Here is a 12,951-nt window from a genome sequence, read left to right as displayed (position 1 = left end):
GATATATCGTGAACTGTTTAGATTTTCATAAGAAAATGTTCACCGCGGTGTTGTGTACGCTTTCCATGCCGTTCTATACCACTTAGCTTGCGTTGTCGCTGGTTCGGTTTTGAACCATGGTTTTCTTCATCCGTGCTTACTTATCTCGCGACGGTGCAAGATAAGTTAAGTAACCCTAAGTGGTGAAACTTTTCCGTTTGGACGCGTCGCTTACAACTCAGACGTCGCTTTCAAGATGTTAACTCAAAATCGCCTATTTGTTATCTCCGAACAGTGAGTTGAACCCGTGACTTTGGGCTTTCTATACAGTATCCCAATAGTGATAGCTAATCGAGCCACCTCTTTCTATTTCTTTTCAGCACGTTTTCTTTCGTCGCGATTTGTTAACTGATCACATACAATCACCTGCTGACCGATGAATATTCCTCATCGACTGTTGTGTATCTGTTGTAGATCCACAAAGACTCCACTACGCTGAAAGGATCGTACCTGTCACGTGTCCAATATATATATATATATATATATATATATATATATATATATATATATATATATATATATATATATATATATATATATATATATATATATATATATATATATATATATCTCCTGCCCACGGCAAGTTATCTTTTCATCCACTTTTCTTTCTTCTCTACAATTGGCCTAATAACTTCCCCTATACCTTCCTTGGCATTATTGTCTGTTAGATCTCATTAATATTGCGTAAAACATGAAAAACGAGCCTTTAAGTATACACTTGTTTCCCTTATATATATATACGCCTTATTTTACGGCCGGCGTTCGCCTGTCGGACAAAGGTGTGCGCACACGTTTTTATACCTTCGTTTACATACGTATACATCAGCAAAGGAAATGGCGGTGCGGAAAGAATAGAAGCGCTTGGAAATTAAGCTCGCACGGCGCCAACAGCACATCAAAGGTGGACGTGTGTATATTTATAGCCCTAGATCCGCGAGATATAAACTGCTTTTTTTTTTCCGCTCTCCTGCAGACGCACCTCGCGTTGGGTCTTTTGTGTTCCGGTGGACGCCGTAAACTTTTATCGCTCTATGTTGGTTTTCGTTTTTTTTTTGTCTTCTATTTCAAACTCATCGTAGTATTCACGTTACCATATAGCTAAATTTAATTACGTACGTGGCCGGAAGTGTACAAAACAAACAAACAAGAAACTGTAGCAGGAATACTCACTTCACCATCGCTCTTCAATGGCTGCCAGGAGGTACTCGGTATGGTACAGGTTGGCTGGTCAGTTAATTTTTTTTTTCATTTGTTGATGCTGACAGATGACAGAGCTATAGCAGAAAAAAATGTTCTTTAATCGGAGATCACATAAAAGGTTTTAACTATTAATCCGTTGCCTGTATGATTTGTGGGCACTTCAGGCGTTGCGTTTGGCGATGTTGCAGCTTGCTACAGAGGGTAGAGAAAAGAATTAAGTTTTTTAGAGGGTAGTATTACTGATCTTCTACCCTGTGCCGAGAGAAAGATGTGTGCCAAGATACAGAGTAAAAGATCGTGCATTGTCCTTGCTCAAACACGCTTCACTGACATGGGGATGGTAGCATGGATGTTACAATATTTCCCCTCTACTCTGACCAAGTTGGTTGTTAAAGAAATGCCGCCTATTTGCTTTTAATGTAATCATTTCATTCTTAATTTTGTTTTAATTGTTCCTAATGGATGACTATCTTTGTTATCTCTAAAAATACGGTAGCTTAAACTTACATGCGATAGTGGCTAGTCTGTAGTCGCACTGTGAATGCGGAAGATAAATTACGTAATTTTCTTACCTCGCAATTGTGTATTGTAGCTACGGCAGATAGAGATGGCTCGCCAATAAACTAATCACTGTTTACGAAAAGTATTCACCAGTGACAAAACTAGCCGCAAATATTCTACTTGGTATAAAAGGAAGACGAAGCATCAAAACTTGCTGTATCAACCGGCGTAATTACTGGTTACAACAGTATACTTTCTAGTTTACATTCGCCATGAGAAGTCATCAAGACTAAGCCGGTATATAATTCCTTGGAATCCAAAAATAACATTGACGCAATGGTGACCAAGAAGTCGCTAGAATTTGCAAACGTTCAAAGTCACAGTTTGCGACCGCACGTGCAAGCGCAAACTTCTTTTGCAACTGAATCGCCTCGACTACAGAATAAGAAAATGTACCATTGTTTCCTTTCAACACTCGTCTCTTGTTTTCGTTTCTCCATTTCTCTTTGTACACTGCATGTTTACTACAAGGCGCGATATTGCCGCAGTAATTCTTCAGACGCCATTATGGCTCTGTTTGGATGGAAAACATTCTTGCAGGAAGGCGATGACTTTTGAAAATCATCAAGGTAGTCTTAAGAGCGATACTTAAAATAATCACAATACTCATGGGAGCTGCGCGTCACCACTGGTCAACGCTCCTTTCTTTTCTTTGGAATTATGTGCCTATCGTATTCACCACGACAATGCTGCCTCTTTCCTCCAGCACACACGCACACACTGTTTTTTTGTGGAATGGTTCTCCCCCGTTTGCGTTGATTGTACTTTGAGTATCGTCATCCTCCCTTTTTAACGAGCAAAGACACCCACCCCCCCCCCCCCAAAAAAAAGGGGGGGGGGGGCTATTCCGCAGCACTCGGCAAACACTTTTTTTTTACTTGTAAACCTCAGTGTCAACACGCGTCTTCCTTGTCTCAGCGACACGTGCACCGGTGTAGCTGGCGTGTACCAATTACGCACCGCTGTTATATGCCTGTTAAAGCTTGCGAAGAAACAAATACGTTGTAAAGCAGCGCGAAGGTGTACGGCGACAGGACATGTGCCCCTTTCCTTGTCTATACGTTTTTCAGTGCTGCTTCAACGAACCGGCACAACTTTCTATCCTGTTGCGATGAAAGTGTATGGCGAACTGACGATTCGCAGAAAGCTGTGAGTCGGCTTTGATAACATCAAGGTGAAATCAAGGTATTTCTGCAATCACGTTGCTCTCGTACACGGAGCGTTTAGCTCGAAGTCCGCTGAGGCCTCGCCCATGCAGGTGACCGAATTGCTGCAGCCGATTGTCCACGGTCTAAACAAATACCTCCGCTGCATGCACTGCCCAATTTTCTCCGAACGCGGGATGACCTGCTGGCCCGCTTGTGACGCCTGGCTGGAGTGCGTGCCCATTAGGCCCAAGTTTTTGTGTATGCTCCTTTGAGGAGGAAATGTGGCGGGCTTTTAAAGTTGTTTCCTGCGATAAGTGTTTTTTTTTTCTGTTTCCCCATTTCATGGAAACTATCTCCCTAAATGGTAGGTTCCCCTGTTGTCATGCGTATACTATAAGAGGTCAACCTTGAGGCGTGGTGGTCACGTAGTAATTTATCAAAAGCATTTGTGGTGTTCGTCCAACTTCACAGAGGTGGGGTGAAACGCGGAACACGCCACTGCTGAAAAAAATAAAAAATAAAACGCAACTTACTGAAGCGCGCATGACCGCGATAAAGGTGATCGAGATGTACTATATATTTATACAGTTATATTAAGCACTGTTTCAGGGCTGAACCAAACAGGGCGGTGTTCGGTCCTTCATCAGATATAACTCTGAATACTCGCACGCTTTTGTTGAGAAATTCGAGTTCTTAGAAAGCGTAGAGTGTGGACCGTAGCGCGCGCGGCAAGCATATATTTATGTCACTTTCCGGTGACCTTTATCGCAGCGCGTGTAGAGTATGCATTACCATCTTAACTGATCGTTTGAATCACACTTTGTGCGAAGCCTCAACGTGGTGATTCAAGAAGATTACCGCTTCCACTCTTTATCTACCCCCTTTTCTCTCTATATCTTTTAAAGTAAACTGTGTCCAATCGGCCAAAAGGCCTCCAAGAACTGCTTGAGTGATGTGAGGAATCGTGTCCTGCACTGTTTCCTGTTTCCGCGCTGCCTGTTTATGTGCACTGTTGATAATCGGCCTGGCAGCAGTTCTTCTCTTTGAGCTATAAGCGCAAGAATCTACCGTGGCGCCTGTTGCGATTAGATACGGCGCTATACAGACCTCCCGCAAAAAAAAAATAAAACATTTGTTCGGAAATTAAAACCAACTGGCCCAAGCCAAAAGTACTCTATAGTTGTGTGTGGGATCGTCACAACCTGCATCACTCCAATAAAGGTCTACGCCCATTATTATTATTATTATTATTATTATTATTATTATTATTATTATTATTATTATTATTAGTAGTAGTAGTAGTAGTAGTAGTAGTAATTGATTGATTTGTGGGGTTTAACGTCCCAAAACCACCATATGATTATGAGAGACGCCGTAGTGGAAGGCTGCGGAAATTTGGAGCACCTGGGGTTCTTTAACGTGCACCCAAATCTGAGTACACGGGCCTACAACATTTCCGCCACCATCGGAAACGCAGCCGCCACAGCCGGGATTCGATCGCATGACCTGCGGGTCAGCAGCCGAGTATACCTTAGCCACTAGACCACCGTGGAGGGGCTGGTAGTAGTAGTAGTAGTAGTAGTTATAGTAGCAGCAGCAGTAGTAGTAGTAGTGTTCTTATTGTTCTTTTCGAACAGCGCGTAGTTCGCGAATTGTCATGTGTTCATTACCGTCCGAACGTTTTTTTTTTATTTCCGGTATTTCTATAGGTGATCAAGAAGTCAGGGTGCATGAAAATTGGTGCTACATCAGTGATTTCCTCTTGAATATGGGAACGGGCCAGAGAGCGTGCGCGAACGCATATATGGTTTGCCGTGACGTCAGACGGACCGCTGTGCTGGAGAACCGGGAGCGGGGACGCGAAGTTTGTGATGCCACGTTCGTCTTATCGAAAGTGTAGGTTAATAAAAGCGAAGCATTTCTTAGCGAACTTCGGTGACTTCGAGCGTATCTATCTATCTATCTATCTATCTATCTATCTATCTATCTATCTATCTATCTATCTATCTATCTACCTATCTTTCTATCTATCTATCTATCTATCTATCTATCTATCTATCTATCTATCCATCTATGCTCTCTATCTATACTATCTATCTATCTATCTATCCATCTATACTATCTATCTATACTATCTATCTATCTATCTTTATATCTATCTATCTATCTATCTATCCGCCTACGACTTTTAGCTCTCCTGGCCGTTTCGATAATGGTATCGATACCAAACTTGGTATGGCATAACATGACTGTATGAAGAGCGTATTTGACTAGTCATAACATGAAAATCGTGACATGTACGTCATGAATGTCACGATTTACATTTCATAGTCTTGCTGCTCTTGCGGTGGCCTCGTTCACACGACATGTTGCAAAACTGGTATATGGTATGACACGATTGCATGGCGAACACAAGCGACAGACCCTAACGTGGAAATCATGACATGCGTGTCGTGTAAGTCATGAGTCGTGACACACGCCACACTCATGATGCGCTCGCAGCCGTCTCGCTATAGCTTCACATATACCAAATTCGGCGTTACGTGATGCGAACGGATGACGAAGGTGTGTGACTGGTGCAAACATGACAATCATGAGATGCGTGTCATGTGACATTATGACTACACACTCATGATGCCCTCACAGCCGTTTCGCTAACTTCACATACACCAAATTTGGTATTAAGGGACGTGAATGGACGACAAAGGGACGTGACTGGTGCAAGCATGATGATCATGTGATGCGTGTAATGTAGCAACATGACTACATGCTACGCTCATGATGCGCTCACGGCCGTCTCGCTATAGCTTCACATGTACCAAATCCAGTATTACGTGACGCGAATGGACAACATATGTAAATGACATGTCCAAACATGATAATCATGACATGCGTGTCATGTAACAACGTGACTACATGCCGCACTCATGATGCGCTCGGGGCCGTTTCGCTAGATTCATATATGCCAATTTTGGTATTACGTCGCGTGAATGGATGACGAAGGTACGTGACTGGTGGAAACAGTAATTATAAGATGCGTGTCATGTAAGATCATGACCACATGCCATACTCAAGGCGCCAATGCAGTTAGACGTGACCCGGTGCGCGTGTGCTCCAGCGTTCGTTTCGTCGCGTCATGCCGGTGATGTCACGCCAGGCGCCGATCTGCCTGGCATATATACTCGCAGGCACGCGACGCACTGCGTTGCTTTGACGCATGCGCGTTTGAGAACACCCGGCGTCCTTTCGTCACGAAGGTATAGGCAGACGCGGTGCACTCTGGGTAACGTGGTTGGTGCGAAATGCAGCCCGTCGCATTTCGCACCGGTTGCAGCCGGGCTACGCCGACAGACGCTGGTCGCGTCTGGCGTCAGTGTTCGCGTTTTGCTAGCGATCGAGCGTCGCTGCGCCCAGCGTGCGCTCGTCAACGTTACTTCGCAGTATATTGGGACCTTCGTGATGTTCTTCCCGCCGTTTCGACAGCTTCGCATATTCCAAGTTTGGTACTGCGGGACGTGAATGGACGACAAAGGTGCATGTGACTGGTGCAAACATGATAATGATGAGATGCGTGTCATGTAACAAAACGACCACATGCCACGCTCCTGCATGATGCTCTCGTGGTCGTTTCTCTAGCTTCACATATACCAAATTGGTATTGCATGACGTCAATAGACGGCGAAGTTAAATGACACGTCCGGACATGATAATCATGATAAGCGTGTCATGTAAAAAAAGGACTAGATGCTACGCTCACAGCACGCTCGCGGCCTTTTCGCAAGCTCCACATATGCCAAATTTGGTATCAGGTGGCGTGAATAGATGATGAAGGCAAGTGACACGTCCAAACATAATATTTATGACATGGAAGTTATGTACAGCATAATTTACCTCCACCTCGTAACGTTGTTCTGATTTTAAACTGCCATGTAAACATTCCTCACTCGTTCCTCGCATATCATCGATTCCCACTGTATACGTGGGATCTGCCCCCCTTTTTTTTTGTTATTTACGCACAGATGCGTCCCTGTCACGTCTTTATCGCATTGAAGCAGGTTAATTGCAACTTGTTTGTCATCAAAGTATCAAAGTCGCCATCTTGTAGTGCCAGTGAGTATATACACGTTCAGAAGCTGCGCCCATAACGTCTCCTTTAAGATACTGCTTTACAGGCGTTGGCTATACCTGTCCGGGTTGGGCTATTTCTCCCGATAAAGTGCTACCGTGTTACAATATCAGCGCGCTACTTTCAGATAATTCATTCGTACAAGATTAGCAACCCTTTTTTGCAATACGCGTGCGGACGAAGGGGGGGGGGGTGCAATGTCAGCTCCATTTATGTCTAACCCCCCCCCCCCCCCCCTGTTGGGCAACAACCCTGCGCACGCCTATATGCGGTGAAATCGAAGAGGGAGATTGGCGAGAAATGTGGGCAGAAAAGGCGAGAGCGCGTCATGGCAGAGATAAAGAAAATAAAATTCATAACTCTGTCTGTCTCACGAATCGGGTGTGGCTTTAGTGAGAATAATGATAAGTATATGAAGCGTTGATTGATTGATAGATATGTGGGGTTTAACGTCCCAAAACCACCATATGATTATGAGAGACGCCGTAGTGGAGGGCTCCGGAAATTTAGACCACCTGGGGTTCTTTAACGTGCGCCCAAATCTGAGCACACGGGCCTACAGCATTTCCGCCTCCATCGGAAATGCAGCCGCCGCAGCCGGGATTCAAACCCGCGCCCTGCGGGTCAGCAGCCGAGTACCTTAGCCACTAGACCACCGCGGCGGGGCTATATGAAGCGTTGATTTGATCACAAAAATACACTGGCGCGCTTGTGGGCTTGTGTGCTATCACAACCAGCGAGTTCTTCGTGTTCCTTTATCTTGTCATAGCAGAGGTGCTAGCGATCGCGTGATGTCACGGCCAGTTGAAGGGTCACAATGCGTGTTTGACTCAATCGCTATAGCTATAGATTCATACTGCCTCGCTGGGAACCCTTATCTTACGTTCAACGAAATAACAAAGCACTTCTATCTGTCAAGAAGAATATTCCCTCTCCCACAACCGGCCTTGTGCAGGGCGCAGGCAGTCACCCTAAGACTATTGCAAGCCAGTGCGTATCCTAACCCTGTGGTTCTTCATGCCATCTACCCTGAACGGTATCCAAGTGCGGATTGCCCCGCTTGTGGACTGTTAGCCACATTCAATCATGTGTTGTGGGAATGTGAAGCCATCGACCCCGCGCTCAGCGAGGACAGGTGGGCTGCGCTTTTACGCTGCCCCGAACTTAAGGATCAAACCCTGGCCGTCCAGAGTGCCCGTGAACGGGCCGCCAAGCTCGGCTTGACGGTCCCAACGTGGGATTAGCCGGGTGGTGTGGGGTCTTCCTGCGTCTTCTCAGGACAAAAATTAAGTTTTAATCAATCAATCAATCAATAGTGCTTACCGGACGGCTCAGCTCGCTGCAAAACTCGATGCACGTTTGGCTTATGCGAAAACAGCATGACGCCAGGAAAGGCAATGCACTCTTGTGTTTCGTCTGTGAGTTCGTGGCTGTCGTATCTTCGTTATTTGTTTGCTTCCAAGAGAACTCTCGTTAAGAATTCGAAAACAGCGAGGCAAACTCCCTGCAGGGTGCTGCCTGCATGCCTGACTGATAAAGCGGGGGCTGGGGTTGTTTGCACGTATATGCCTTCCGAGAGACAACCTTTGGTACATCTCTTTTGTGTACGTGTTGAAATTCGCGAGTGCTCCGCACAAAGGGTTGGTTAAAGCTGCAGGGTGTTTTTTTTACGCGCTGGAGCAATATTAATAAGCACACCGTATTCTGGAACTTTGAATCGATTAGGGTCCGATTCCCAGCCACGGTGGCCGGGAGTCAAACCTGCATCTTCTATTTAAGCAACAGACTGATCCCTTTGCCTCTAAAATATTTAACGGCTTGTCAAAGAATGAGACGCTATTACATGATACACAAACCACCTTAGTGTAATGTGACATCATAAATTGGTGTATGCGTCTGAAAGGACCGCACTGGAATGGTGGCTTATATCAAGAAAGGAGGATGCACCATATCCGTAGCTTTGCAGGTGCACGGCTCAGCGTTTGAAGATATCCTTTCTTGCTTGTATAGACACTCGAATATGCTGTCCGCCCAGCAGTCAGGATAGTCAGGACGAGGTGATTGCGGTACGCTTTCGTCTGCTTCCTTTCTTTTGAAAGACAAATATCCACCGAAAACGTTCATCACACTTTGATACTGGCGCCGCTTCGCATAGACACGCAGCCTCTTGACGTCACTTTTTGAGCTCCACAAACAAGTATGCATGCCTTCACAATCGCCGCGTCCTTTTGTCCCTTGGCGCTGGCTCCTGCATGGACACGAGTGCCCTTCGGACTCACAAACTGTTTAAAACAATAGCAACCTTTCACTGCGCGGCACAGTGTCTTGGGTGCGTCGTATCTCCCGAGACCCTGCTGTGTCGCCATGGTATCTGTATACACTATAGTATGCCTCAGTGCACTCCTGTATTTTAACCCTGAATGTTTTGAGGGCGAAATCAGCGTGCGCCACGGTGAAGATAGGGTGACCTCTGCACGGCGATACCGCAGTTAAGTTCTCACCGACCGCGTCTCTGTATCGGCTCATTTCCGCGGTATGTACGTGTCATTTGATAAAGGCCCCTGGACCGAGTGAGTCAACCTCACTGGTTAAAAGGTTGAGCCTATAAGAGCGTCCTGGTCAGTTGCTACCCGCCTCCTGCGAGCTTGCCCACGGGCCTTCCTCAGTGGTATATACGTCAACAGGTCGCGCGGCTCCTTACACTCGTCGAACGTCCCGGAGAGACCGTAGATGTCATGACTGCCGGTCGCGCATGTTCCCCCAGCAGCGTCGGAGGTAATGGCACGACTCTTTTCTTTCCCAATTCTTCGTGCTATAGAACTGTCCTTCCGAGCAAATGCGTTACTCGAGGCCCTCTTTTATGTCCACCCGCGTGAACGTATAGAAAGCTGAGCGAGTTTATCAGCATCATGGAAAGTTTTCCAGCGCTAACAATACAACCAAGCACTTGTATTGTCTTATTTTCTAACGTCCTTTAATGTTGTGTGCGCGCTGAAAAAAAAGTTTCCGTAATGTTTGTTACCCAGTTTACGTTGCTGGGCTATAGTAGTCTAACCGATGTCTCAGTCTCATTCGTTGTCATTTAGGCATGTGGGTGGTACCGTCACAGAGAGAAAGCCTCTGTTGTCTTGATGCGTCTTAAGTAGTTTAAGCCGAATCCCCGAATATGGCCCAATATGTACGTTCTAAAGCGAGAGCCGTTTTTGGAGCATTTATTGGCTTAACCCTAATGACTGTGTTGTTTTGCGGACCAAAACAACGATGTGATTATGAGGCACGCCTGTAGTCATGGTCCGAGGTTTTTTTTTTTTAACACATATAGGCACACAAGTGCTCTTCGCATTTCGCCCCCGTCGAAATACGGCCACTGGGGCTGGGAGGCGAACTTGCGCCTTCAAGCTTATAGAGCTGCGTGACACGTCCTGTACGTATACCATCGTGGTATATTGTCTTCTCCTTTGTGACCAATTTTTTTTCGGCTGAACAATCTTCCTGGTATACAGCGTTACAATATATTGTGCCAACAAACCCACCACGGGTGCCTACTCAAAACTAAAGGTTGTTGTTAAATGAAGAAGAAGAAAGGAGAAAAGGGAGGGGCGGCTTCCACTTTAGATGAAAGAAACGCCCTCCTCCCCGCCTCTTAAAAACATATTGAATGTAACCGGGGAGGGGGAGGGGGGGACTCGCGGAGCATTTAGTATACCGCTTGTCTTAAAGTAAGTATAATTTTTGTGTGACCGTCTTCTTTCAGCGGGAACCTTTGTGGAGTGCATGTTGTCGCATACGCTCATGTCGCATCCTGCAATTCCGATTATCTGCACTTCCTTCAAGCGGTTGCTTAATAATCTTCGTTTTTTTATATATATGTGTGGCTCGTGCGTCTCAAGATGACCTCTTCTTGTCTCGGCTCTCGCTGGTATGATAGCGCGGCGCAGTCGAAGGATGCCGGAGGCAAGTTTGGGGTATTCCGGCGGCTCTGCGTGTTGACGGCTGTGATCTTCGTACACACGCATCGCAGCCTTCTCGTATACATAACGCGCCAGGGGTGCGTGATTCACACACGCCGATAGGTGGCATGTGAGATTGACTATAGCGGGAAGCGCCGGCGCCCGACCTTCCTGTGGCGCGGAAAACCCCGCACTTCTTCTTCGTTGCCAAGCTTGCGAATGCATGCGCAGTAAAGAGTCACCCCCGTCCTGCCAACTAAGTGGCGCTCGTTTCCTTTGTTCCTTCTTTGTTATCTCTGGTTCTATACGCACAGTGTTTCCCTGAAACTACCGATACATTTCCATGTGGAAGAGCTTTCGGCTGGGTATTTTGTGTTTAGACGCCGCCTGTCGGTTTTGATTTGATCATTGGTGTTTTGATGCATGCACCAGATGGCGCTACGCGCAGCGCTAAAAAGAAAACATTTACGCTCAACCTTCAAAAGGTTCCATTAACCGGGCCTAGTAAGTCACTTGCTGTTTTCGGAAAACGTAGACATCTCGTACGCTCAAATACGTCTGAGTGAAGAAAGCCAACGACTAAATCAGAGAAGCGCACATTTGAAAGCCACGCGCGTTAGGGCGGCAGGAAGTGGTTATGACACCTTGGTTATGACACCTTGGTGGTTATGACACCGGCAGGACTTGTTGGTATGACACCTTTCTGTATATACTTTGTTCTTTGTGACGCAGCTGGAGACGAGGGCACGCGGACAAGCAATATATGCGTATCACTGTGTGTTCGCGAATGTGATGCATGAAAACGTGGACGTTTCTGGAACTTGCGCTGACACCGCTGTATTCGCCATGTTGATATCGACTGCCGCGGTTATAAGTGTGACCTAATGTCATTCGTTTATATCTTCAAACGACGAAATGGAAGGCACAGAGGTTTTGTGTCGTCTTGTTCTGGTGAAAGATGAGCATATAATGTGGAACATCTCGTTTTAATTATATGAGTACTTGTTTCTTGGAGAAATGTGAATTTGTTTCCATCTACTCCTATTTTTCAGTGCTCTTTCATTCCCGTAGATCGGGGTAACTGACTGTCTCAGCCTGGCTAACATCAGCGTTGCCGGGTGGGGGGGGAGGGCAGAAGAGGCGCTTGCACTCCTCTCCCCAAAACGTAACGCACCAGTGCTTGCACTCCTCCCCCCTTTCCTCACCACCTTGAAGCACTGCTTTGCGCTCACTGCAAGGAGGTTAACCACTGCATGCCCATGCATGCTGGTGGTTAACCTCTTTGAGTCTCGTTCCAACCAGGTTCCGCCTTTCTGCAGGCTATAGCGCCATTGAAATGCTTACAGACCTTCTCTTTCTCGGCGTTGTGCAGGGTTGGCCTCGAACGGCTGTGCCGACGAGGAGTCGGCGAGCCGTGCAAGCCCCGTGGCCGTCGCCGCAGGCGGCGACGGCACCAGCGTCACCACCGGCACTAGCGACACCAGCCCGGCCATGCTGGAAGAGGGCATGGTCCTGCACTGCGCCTACTGCGCGCTCAGCTTCACGGGGGTCAGCGCGGCGGCGCAGCTCAGGGACCACGTGTTGTGCGAGCACCCGAAGAGGGAGTCCGAAGAAGACGCGTCGGTCGACGCGAAGGAGCCCAGCTACGAGTTGACCCCGATGACCGTGAAGAAGGAAGAGCCGAGCGACGAGTCCGCCGCGCCGCGTCCCCCGAGCAACGGCGCCGTCGTGGGCGTGGCCGCCTTCACGTGCTCGAAGTGCGGCATGAACTTCTCCAAAAAGGAACACCTGGAGAAGCACGACCTGGTGCATGCAGCTGCCCTTCCCGGCGCGCAGGTGAGTGAGAGAGGCGACTGCTTTTAGTTCGATCGGGATGATGGCTTGCATTGACGTCGCTGGAAGCGCCATGTTGGAGCACCTGTGG

General features: G+C 47.1%; 1 protein-coding gene across 2 annotated transcripts in view; it reads left to right on the top strand.

The window, feature by feature from the left end:
• Window positions 1-12,951, top strand: part of zfh1 (Zn finger homeodomain 1) — a 637,515-nt gene that overhangs the window by 601,109 nt on the left and 23,455 nt on the right. Inside the window, exons 1-2 of one of the 2 annotated variants that reach the window (XM_037422565.2) lie at window positions 11,681-11,717; window positions 12,400-12,863. In XM_037422565.2, the coding sequence (XP_037278462.2) occupies window positions 11,696-11,717; window positions 12,400-12,863 (486 nt within the window). In that variant the 5' untranslated portion in view covers window positions 11,681-11,695. Of the gene's footprint in view, window positions 1-11,680; window positions 11,718-12,399; window positions 12,864-12,951 lie in introns of those variants that run through there. The other variant, XM_075892342.1, reaches the window with a different exon arrangement.

This window comes from Rhipicephalus microplus, chromosome 4 (genome assembly GCF_043290135.1).
Source record: "Rhipicephalus microplus isolate Deutch F79 chromosome 4, USDA_Rmic, whole genome shotgun sequence".
NCBI classification, from domain to species: domain Eukaryota; kingdom Metazoa; phylum Arthropoda; class Arachnida; order Ixodida; family Ixodidae; genus Rhipicephalus; species Rhipicephalus microplus.
This window is presented reverse-complemented; position numbering and strand designations above follow the sequence as displayed.